The sequence below is a fragment of the Sipha flava genome, unplaced genomic scaffold (genome assembly GCF_003268045.1).
Source record: "Sipha flava isolate LNK unplaced genomic scaffold, YSA_version1 76_pilon_pilon, whole genome shotgun sequence".
In the NCBI taxonomy this organism is placed as follows: domain Eukaryota; kingdom Metazoa; phylum Arthropoda; class Insecta; order Hemiptera; family Aphididae; genus Sipha; species Sipha flava.
In genome coordinates this window covers 445729-457738 of record NW_020273616.1, presented here as the reverse complement: position 1 = coordinate 457738, position 12010 = coordinate 445729, and the positions used below count along the sequence as shown (strand labels likewise).

Below are 12010 nucleotides of genomic sequence, written 5' to 3'. Positions count from 1 at the left end.
AAATATCCATAACACAATTGTCAGTGTAAATATTATCATTCTATTTTCTTAAGTATTAAATCAAACAGAGAAGAGTAGACTTGCACACTTATTTTTACGGCTATTCCGGCGACAGTGGTGTACTCCTCGAATTGTTCCACATCTTTGTGCTCTTAGTAAATAAACAGATATAAAATGAAATAGTGGTAGATATATATATGATTGAGTAAATGCACTTAAAAGACCGGTCAACCGTTAATGGGATATTTTACGAACATGCACCTACACCCCATTATTATATTTCCCTATGGGAAACTCGCTTTACAAATAATATGGACTGTAGTATGCGTAAGAGCACATTTTGAAAAATCGTTACTCGTTAAAACTATATAACCGATATGATGTTTAATTTGATTTTCATTGAAGTCGAAAAAAAAAGCGTGAACACGACATGTGCGGTAGAATATGTTAATATACTGTGTGTGTACACTTGTGTTTATGCAATACTTACGAATAATTGTTAGTTTGAATTACGCAATTTATTTGAAATTATAAAATGATAATGTAAAGCAAACGCCTTGCGATCACTGCTAATGAATAAACATAGTGTAAATTGTTATTTCGTCGGACTGCAATGTAAACAAATCCGTTTGGACGAAACGATCGTGCGTCCGTTATTACATGAAATGTAACGTATCCCAGATAGGCTTTCGAAGCAGCGTCTGATCGACTGACAGTATATATTATTATATCGTAGGCAGAGATGCGGTACACAGTACATGAGAGAATTCGAACTTCCTATTCAAAACCTTGGACAGTGTCCAAAAATTTCTTTTATAATCCTTATTTGACGCGGAGAAAAAAATGAATAGAAAACGAGTTTGAACTGCATATTTACACAATGCCCGCGTTGCACGTGGTGGGTTTTCTTCGGCCTTGACAATGAATGTTGCAAAATATTGGCATGCTCACCGCATTGAAACTGAATTGATTTACCGCACTGGCCAAGAAGTCATGACATTCTCCGGGAACAGCTACTTCAGATTCGTTTTTGTTGTACGCGTTATATGGTTGACAGTACGCCGTGGTTCTTGTTCAAATAATATCCACGAATAGACACTGGTGGTAGTCTTGCATCCGACGTGTGCTATTTTCTTTTATTCGCATTATGTGATTCGTTCTGTGACGTTTCTTCTCTATGGTTTTCAAAATTTTTTTTTTTTTTTACTGTTACGCAATACTACGATCATAACCTAACCTACAATATCGGTGAAGCAAGTAATCTACAGACGAGATGATGGTGGTGACTTGGTTTGACGTTTCCGAAATGTTGAAATGCTACGTACTATACTACGTAGGTATTATAAGTGGGTAGTAGATACACGAGAAACATTGATTCAGGACTTTTATTATTTTTCAAACCATATTCAACTTGTAAAACGTTTTTTTCGCGTTATTAATTGGGGCAGTTTGATAGTTATTTGATATATTATACAGGTATATATATCAAGTAATAGTACATTTGATTTATATTTTTATTCATTAATTTCAAATAAAAATAATATTAACTGATATGGTATAACACCAACATTTCTTTTAAAAATTAACTCTCAACTAATTCCCTTTGTAAAATGTTTGATTTTATTTCATAATAAAAAATATATAAACGTAATTTTTTTTTTTTTGCAAATTATTTAATACATGGCCAATTTTAATATAAATATACATTTTTTTTCCTGACAAAAAACATAAATTAATCATGACCTCCATGAGTCCAACTAGAGCTCAATTAGCTAGTGGGTTTATTTTAAAATATTAAGTGTGAATAATAATCAATGTAAAACATTGAACTTTCGTAATGTTTTAAAATATAAAACACATACACGTTAAAAATAATAATAATATATTTATTTTTCAACTATAGTTTCACAATATTGGTAATGATATAATTAAAATTAATGTAGTGTCACTTCCAAGCCACTGACTGTAAGCAAGTGAATGTTCATAATATAGTATTATATCAATATAATTATAAGTTGAACATTTGTGAATAAAGTTTTGAAATAAAAATGTGATGTAATTCATAAAGAATCTAGATTTCTTGGACTTCGGATGTCCGATTTCAATTATATAAACTCCAAATATTCAAGGCTGGGCATTAACGAGTTAAAAGTTAAAATTAAGTTAATTTTAATTAAGTTAGTTAACTCGTTACTTTTTTTACAAATTAACTTTTAACTTAATAAGTTACTTTTTTTTTAAGATTAACATGTTAACTTTAAGTTAATTTTATTTAAAAGTATCTAAATTAAGTTAATTTTAGTGCAAAGAATAATGCAAATTACTAACCCGTCGCTGGTCACGTAATTATTTTTCTACATTTGGTCATTTGAAATAAAGGTTCAATCGTGCGGGGTAAATTTCTCCAAACAGATAAATTTTTCTTTCCACGGGTGTGTACAACAAACCAAACTAGTTTTCAATGAAATAAATGCCATTATCGAATAATGGTGTGATTTTGATGAGTTAATCAGAATTACAAATCCTTTTTGCAGATAATGAAGTGGATACACATATTTATTAATAAACTGGGAGATTATTTACCCTGCGCAACCAGTGACGGGTTAAATGAGGTTTTTAATATATTTATAATTTACTATTTTAATATGAATTTCCTCTAGACAAAAATAATATAAAAAATAACTTTAATAGTCTTTATATGGGCTATATTTTATAATTATTTTTTTATAACATTGTTATTTTATAAACATTATAAACCCATGGAAATCCTAAGAATATTTTGTGAAAATAGTAAATACCATGATACCGGGTTTACACGATGTGCAGTACTTGTCATTAGTACTTGTTCTCGCACTTGTCACCATTTTTGGTGAGCTACCTTAAGATAATATTTGTCTATGTGTAATATTTTTGATTTATTTATACTCATCAATCGCAAATGCAAAATTAATATAGTTGATATAAAGCTGGTTTTATTACATTTTTTATTTAGGTTTATATATCGTATAAATTCAAAGTACATTTAATAACAATGCTTTATTAACAGTCAACTACAATAATCTGAAATAATTGAGCGTTTATATACATTTTATATCAAAAATAATAGTAGAACAACGTAGAATTTAAGTTAGTTCGAGTAATTGTTTTCACATAAACGTATAATTTAAGTAAATTAAAAGAAAAAAAAATTGCTGTGCTCAGAATTCAAAATTACTATTTATTCAATAAATAATGAACAGTTTGTTATCACATCCTATATCGTGAGGTACTTATTATATTGTTTTGCATATCATAGTAATTCAAAGTTTAAAATGATGATATAATTGTTTATCATTTAACTTAATGGTAATAGTGCTCGATATGTATAGACATTAGATATAAAGTGTATATATTATTAGTAGTAAGACGGTTTTAGTTTTATAATATTGTACAGTTTTAGTCCTCAAAATTAAAATGTACACGACTTTAGTTTCGTGGTAAATTTTTATTTTCAGACGAAACGCAGAATATATCTATGGTTCCTGAATTTATTAGAAAAAAATCATCATACCTGGATTTGCAGGACACTAGCCGATTTGAACGGGATTATGTTAAACCAGTAAAGTCAATTTCTGAAACGTTACATACACACGATATTCTCTATGGTGGTGATCAAAATAAACGTAGGCTTTCCATATTTTACAATAAATCACAAGATTTTATTTAAAAATATGTATTTTAATTTATTATAATATTGATTGATCATGTTTAGACAATGAAAAAATACTTACTAAACACCATTCTGGACAGTACCGGCACAATACCGCATTTATTTGGGACCCTCACCCACAGTATAAATTTACAGCTTTTGGACATTTATTTCATTTGGTGCTATCTCATGATTCAAAATTTGTTTCGCCTGATATCAAAGTAAGTAAATAAAAATATTTTATTTTAAATAATAATTGAATTATTTTGCAATTAAAATAGATTATATTGATTGCACATTTAATAAGTGGTAACTGCCAGCTGGCGAATATCTGGATGCAGTCATGCAGAATTGTTGTACAATTTTTAAAATGATCATTTTTACATATTTTTTTGATTGGTAACGAAATATTCTTATCTTGATAATAATACCCAACCTTATACATCATAATTTAATTATGAAGAACGTATTACAAAAGTACTTATTTTACATTAAATGTAAATTTAACCTAAATTTTAGGTTCTCTTTAAATTTCTATATTAAAATAACTGACACAATAATATTATCAACCAATAAAAAAAATCATCTCAAATATTTAACGTTAGGAAATTATAAAATTACCTACATTAAAAAGTGTTATGAATTTTAATTATGAATATTCAAAATAAGAACAGGAAATTATTGGTATGGTACATTATACTCATAGTATTACACGTATTTTTTTAATGAGAAAGATGTCAAGCTCTATAATATTATAAACAGTATACTTTCGTAAATGTTTAACCACATAATAAATATCGTATTATTTTATCAGATTCTAGTTATTATTTATATCCAACAAAAAAATCATTTCATGTCTGGTCAAATATGTAACAGGATAAACTCTTATATATTTGACCAGACAGTATAAACTTTTTGTAATAGTATATAATTATTTTGATTTAGTAAAAAATGATAATAATAATAATAATAATCATAAAAATTCTAATGTAATATTATTACAGCCATTGGTATAAATATAAGTTTAATACTCCATTGTTCATTATTCATTATTCATTTGAATTTTGTTCGCCTTTTGATAAATAGCAGGATTATAACTATAGTAATATTTTGTATTATTAATGTTATTATTGATATACTTTTAATTTTACTACTTTTTTATTGTAGGCAGTAATGTATTTTCAAATTTGTTATAGAGGGGAGGTAATGACATTCTAAAAAAGAAGTAACAGTATAATAATATAAAAAATACATAAAAGATATGAATTAATAATTATATTATTATATTATTATTATAAACACAAATTATGAGTTATTTACAACCACATAATATAAATTAATGTTCTCTTTCTCTGGACCTCCGTAGCAAGTCATTTATGACTTATGAACTTTTTTTTCTTCTAAAGGAGGTCGAGACCCGGAAACTTTCCCCTTCCTAAAAAAAATTTAAAAATACGTCACTGTTAGTAGGATTATAACAATTTCACATTTTTGTATTCAGAAGTTAATAAAATATTAAATACATAATTTCAGTATATTAATGGAATCGTGGTACTTAGCTCGGTTAAGAATAATATACTTCGAACTATCAATCGGTGTACATGTTAAAATTACATTATTAGTAAAAATATAAAAATAAAAACAAGTTGTTGAATTTGAAAAACCAAAAAGATTTTTTAGTTTCTAAAGTTTAAAGTACGACAATTTTGATTGCCGGGGAGCTATATTAGCGGTCTTATAATGACTTTTTTAACTTGATACTTTTATAATGGCTCTTGTTAAAATATTGGTATAAAATAATTTTAAATTTTTGTGTTACGAATTGTACGTATGTACGAAGGGTATTACGAATTGTAATTTTAATATAAATATATAAGTCATTATAACTTTATACGTGGTACATCATACATATGACTTAGGTACTGAATTACTGGGTATTACATATTGATTTTTATAACTGGAAAGTAAAAACATGTTAATAAACATTATATGTATTTATATTTACAACCTAATTGTAACTTTCATGTGTACTTTGAGACTTAACAATTTAGTTATTACACATTATTTATACACAATATTATATAAACTTTTTAAAGTAGACTAAAGATTGTAAAAATTTTATAATTCTTTTCTTTGAGTTAATATGTATATTATGAAATATGATTGCATTAATTAATTTTTCAAAATATAAGAAAGTATTGTACTATTTTGAACATTATATTATAATTTATTTTAATTTTGATAAATATAATGATATTTCATTACTTTTTCAATATCTGCTCAATTCAGATGGGATCGTGCCATGGATCCAGATAATTGTTTAAAATATTGTGATACCTACTCTTTAGTTTTATAATTTAAGTAGATATACCAAGAGCTGTTTTTAAATATTGTTAACATAAATATGTATGTTATTATGTACAAGTATATTGACTGCTGTGATTTTATTTTCACGTACCTATACGTATATATTTTACTTTACGAGTACATTACAAAGTCTATAACTATTCGATAACATGTTCCATTGTTAGGGAGAATCATGCTGAAAACATTTTACTACTATCCTGTAATTGTATTTTACAAATTCCATGATTTCTGTTCGTACCATGCATCTTTGCACAAACCTGTTGCGAATATAGTATTCCATAAACAATATGTATGTATGCAAGATCGAATTTCGTATTATTATCTACAAATGAAAAAATTCTTTTTTACCACATAATTAATTATTTAGTCTGAAAAGATTCTCAGACGCAGCATGACCAATATAAAGAAAACTAAAAAAATAAATATCACGTTTGTAGTCTTTTTTATAAGACGTTAAATTCTGTTTTCCTTTATACATATTTTATATTAACAAAATTAAACTGGAATAATAAATGTCCTGGATACGCGCAGTATGTATACCTGTGCTGAAAATACGATGAGTGCCCATCCATTGTTGACCCGAAGAACTAAGTTTTTTCTTTTACATCGAATAGCTTTGTAATTTTTTTATTACAATACATCCACTGTCCCCAGCAGCGTGATCTTGTATTTTATTACTTTTGTTATTTAACATTACATATAATGTCCATGTAATCTGTCGTTCGTTCACGTGTGTATTAAATATTATTGCATTGGTTTGTGAAATCATTTATTAATGAAACCCATGGTTTGAATAAATTATTTTTAATTGTTTATTAATTGTAATATTCAATTTAAAAAATCCTATAAATTTTTTTCATAAAAAGTTATTTTTATTGTTTTATACGAATTTGATGGTTTTATCTTAACTTTAATCCTGTTATAAATATAAATACTCTTACATAGAATGTACATTTTTCGTAGAAAATATATTATTTTGTTATTTATTTTTCCAGTTTGTTTTAAATCGATTATTACAGTTCATTAATGTTTATATATTCAAAAAAAAAAAAATTATTTTTTTTAATAATTAAACCAGTACTTTATAATATATATTTATTAATATATAAATATTGATTAAGAATAAACTTAAATACTATGTTTTTAAAACAATTATGTACAGTTAATATTTTAATATTATTATATACATTTTATAAATAAACCTAATAAATCAATAATGTTACATTCTTGAGACAACTAAAATTAATAGTTGTTCTTTATCTAAAAAAAGTAAAATAGATTTGTTTTACTGATTTATATTTAATTTTCACATTAACTGGAAACATTTTATATTTTAAAATAATACAATTTGATTATTCTCAATTATAATTTAGAACTTAAACAGTAATAAAGAATTATTTATAAAGAACCGTGGATATTGGTGAAATGCCAAAATATTATTCTTATACAATAATCGTATAGTACATTTAATATTTTATTTCATTATTTTGGATGAATATATAAAAATTAATAATCTTTAACATATTATTTTTTTTTTTAATAAATAAAACAAATTAAATTATTTTTACATTTATTACAATAGATTACTCATATGAAGCAAAATATCACTTGGCGAGAATCACCCAAAGTAAAAGTGGATGGATGTTTTTATTCAGGAAATGTAATTGGAGAACCAAGTTCAGCCGTGACTGTGAGCCTTTGTAATGGAATTGTAAGTATTTTGAAACTTTATCTAATAGTTTTTCAATCTTTTTTATTTTTGAACATTTAAATAGCTTATTACTTGTATAAATGCCCGTGTACATGTATTATAAAGGTAATAAGGTAATAAAGTCCTGGTTCAAAACAACCCCCACCAGGGCCAAAAAAAAAAAAAAAGAAAATTGTTTTATTATTGATGACGTGTAATATATTCGTAGTTTCATTATTACGCTTTGAACTTAAAATATACAACTATACAAATATTATGTTAATTAAATAATTATATTGATAGATGTTTGAAAAGTTTTGTTAACTATGCTGTTTTTATATTCCAATAGCTATTAATTTACTGTAATGTAAAATTAAACTGTAAATTGGTAAAAAAAGTTGTATTAAATAATATCTATTTATAGCAGTTATTTATCTTATTTATCTGTGCAACGAAAAAAAAAAAATAACGGTTATTTTTGTTCCCCCCCCCCCCCCCAAGAGCAAGATTGAATGTACGCCACTGGTAAGCAGACTTGGGTAAAATACTTTTTAAAAGTATTTCGAATAAATTCGAATACTTACAAAAAATAGTATTCCGAATATGTACTCAAGTACTTCATACAAATTGTAATCCGAATACTTCTAGTTTTCATATTATAAAAATAATAGATATCCACTCATTGGCGGCGCCAGGGACGGGCCAGATAGGGCCATGGCCCTACCTGAAAATAACTGGCCCTACCACTGACCTGACCTTTGACATAATATAATCATTTTTAATAAGCAGAAAATATTAAATAATGATATTTATCTTTTGTTGAAATCTCATTTTTGGTGGCCCTACCTTATAATTGTTGACCTCCCGTTGGCCCTACCTAACAAAAAATCCTGACACCGCTACTGTGTTCACTCAACAAATATTTGAAATTGTAGGTTAAATATATGTTATTTTATTGTATTTTTATATCACATAACTGTTATGGTTTATGGTTTACAACAATAATGAATATCTGATATTAGCTTATACAAGATACGACGGAGAAGTAATAAAATCGTTTAAAAAGAGATGATTTAACGGTATTCGAAATACAGTATTCAGTATACTCGTTATAAGTATTCGAAATACTTAAAAAGTATTCTGAATATTGTAATCAGAATACTACACAAGTCTGATAGTAGGTGTAAAATAAACGTGGTTGGTTAACGATAAAGTAAAATAAAGCAAAATTAGTATCATATGTTACTACCACCTATTACTACTAATGCCTACCTGTTAACTACCCAAAAAACCAAAATGTATTATTCTTATCAGGAGACTGGTCCAGTGATAATCAACATATTTAATTAATTCTTTCAATGTTAATTATTTTAAACATAATTTTCAATAAATTTAAGGTCCTCATCTTGATATTGTTTGAATAAATGAAAATAATTAAAAATATTATAGTGGAATGTGTTTTAAATCCTATGTTTTTGACTTGTCCTTGCACGAGACGAGGTGGCCGAGTGGTTAAGGCGTTGGACTGCTAATCCAATGTGCTCTGCACGCGTGGGTTCGAATCCCATCCTCGTCGGAATCGTGTAAAATTTTTGATCATTTTTTTTTTCTATAAGCCTTTTACAATCAATCACAATAATAATTTGTGAATTATCATTTTTATACAGAGTAAAAGATAATATTAAATAAAACAATAATAATATTTAATAAATAGATAAAATATTTACGGTCTATGAATCTGAGTCTTCTCATAATTATGTAAATGTATGACAATAATAAACATTTAACTTATAGTAATTATTTCATTCAATTTAAACCAAAATATTAAATTATCCTTTAAATTTCATTGAAGGTCGATAGTTAATTTTAAATTTACCTATACATAATAATTTTTAAAAATCCATTAATAATTAAAAGAATTTATAACAATTTAATAACAATTTATAACAATGTCAATGCTTGACAAAAAAAATTATCTAATATATCATATTAAACACTCACACAAATATTCATAATATTTATAGCAAACTAAATTTACTTTTAAGAAGTACAAATTATGCTCCAGAGATTATACTTCGCTAGTACACTAAACATTTGTAATGAACAATTTTTTTTGACATTACATTTGCCCGTAAAAGTTCACTGAAATTATTAATTATTATTTTTATACCAAAAGTAGTAAGAGTACCTTTAAAATATTCATACAAACATCAGAAATCTCTCAAAGTACAATTTGAAGAATGCATATGTCTGAACGGAGATAATCTTAAATATTAAATAAAGACCAAAAAAAAAAAATACGAACATAGTTGTCAAATGTCAAAAATTATTGAGATTTATTGCCTAAGGATCCTTAATAGCTTAATGAAATATAGTTTACATTTTATTTTCAACGATATTTCTAGGATATACATTTTCACAATAGCAATACAAATTTCAAAATTTGCATAAAATTCACAAGCCATAAAACATAAAGTTATAAAAAAAATGGAAAATAAATTTTATTGACATTGTATATATAACATTGTATTCAATACACGCTAGGGCGTAGCTAAAGGGAGACAGGGGTATGTTCCCTCCTTTTTCCACAGTTAACTAATATATTAATTTTAACGCAATTTTAAATTTATCCATGTATATAACTGACCCAACATTTAAACTGCTTATAACTAGGGCCCGGATTTCAATGCAAAGTGCATATTTTTTTGGTCGATCATAAACAATGCTGTTTAACATAATTTGTTTTATGTAATGAGGGTTTCAAAACTACAAATTTTATTTTGCATTTTTTTGCATATTTCGACGTTTTTTCATTTTTAGAGCATTTTTTATATTATTGGGTTATTTTGTTAATTTTTATTGCATATTTGTTCGATATACTAAACAAATTTAGCCTATTTAAAATAAAACGAAGAAACAAATTATTTTCTTGATATTTAAATAGGTTTATCGAGTTTTTCCAAACACATTGTCAATCTTTATTAAATAAACAATGTTTTCTATTCAGTTTTTATATTATCTTAATTTATTATTGACTATGGAACGTCACCAGTATTCAGTCAAATAACGAATAATCAGCTAGTTCGTATTACCTCGCAGACGTTGCTCGTATTACGTATGAATGTGATGTTAATGTATTAAATAGTGTGTTAAATAATGCCCAAAGTAAAAAAAATTATGTCATTTTTAAAGTAATTTTTGTGGTAAAATGCATTTTTTAAGGACATTTTTTACTATTTTTTAGTGCATATTTGTATGATTTTAAGTGCATTTAAATCCGGGCCCTACTTATAACTTTTTAAATTTAGGTTTTTGTTGCACTTTTTTTTAAATGATACCCTAAGTACGCAAATGATGATTTCTTACTTAATGACCAAATTTTTTTTTATCAAATACTTATTTTAATTTAATTTTTTTAAAACAATACAATTTTACATAAATATTTTTAATGTATCATGATTTTTTTTTGTATTTACCTCGTGAATTATAATTAAAGATCATAAAACAAGATGAAAAATTTGAAATGTGTGAAAATTTAAAAAATTCACTAAATAAATAACACCAAACTTGGTGTTTGAAGCCAATTGAAAATTGGTTGCCCCCTCCTGTTGAAATTTTTAGCTACGCCCTTGTGTACACAAAAAGTGTTATATCTACTTTACACGGATTCAATTTTTTCATCCAAGAGTGTATACACATATGGTGTACCATACGAATATTATTTTGGTGTAGATTTACGTTTACCATTAAAAAGTTTGATTACGAACGTTACTTCAGATATGTTATATCCTAATAATTCTGTAATTAATTAAATTTTTTCTTTGTAAGCATAATTATAATTTATATTTAATCATTCATAATTTTTTTCGTTTTACATTACTGTTATACTACATCATACGTACCTATAAGTGCAATTTAAAAAAATAATTCCTATTTACTCTTAAAAAACCATTTTAGTTTTTAATTTAATTCTTGAATAATTTATATGTACTTACTACTTTTTAATATAATTGGTTTTCGTGTATATTAATAAAATGTCATTATACGTTCACTTGTTTGAAAAGTTCTATGAACAATCAGTACAATCAGTAGCATGGTTAATATTTTCGGACAATCGTAAATTGCACCCAGTATTTTTCTGGTACAAATTTCTGTATAGTAAATTGCACCCAATAGAAATATTATTTTTATGATAGTCATTTAGCTTTAACCCAGGGGCGTATTTAGGGGGAGGGGGTTATTTGAGTGTTATAACCCCCCCCCCC

At 26.0% G+C, this 12010-nt stretch overlaps 1 protein-coding gene and 1 non-coding gene across 3 annotated transcripts in view; both read left to right on the top strand.

Moving 5' to 3' along the window:
• Positions 1-12010, top strand: part of LOC112692674 (A disintegrin and metalloproteinase with thrombospondin motifs 9-like) — an 85616-nt gene that overhangs the window by 34512 nt on the left and 39094 nt on the right. Inside the window, exons 1-4 of one of the 2 annotated variants that reach the window (XM_025567413.1) lie at positions 1036-1333; positions 3495-3662; positions 3752-3909; positions 7638-7766. In XM_025567413.1, the coding sequence (XP_025423198.1) occupies positions 1315-1333; positions 3495-3662; positions 3752-3909; positions 7638-7766 (474 nt within the window). In that variant the 5' untranslated portion in view covers positions 1036-1314. Of the gene's footprint in view, positions 1-1035; positions 1334-3494; positions 3663-3751; positions 3910-7637; positions 7767-12010 lie in introns of those variants that run through there. The other variant, XM_025567412.1, reaches the window with a different exon arrangement.
• Positions 9240-9321, top strand: Trnas-gcu. The gene has a single exon. It is a non-coding gene; the product is annotated as a tRNA-Ser (tRNA).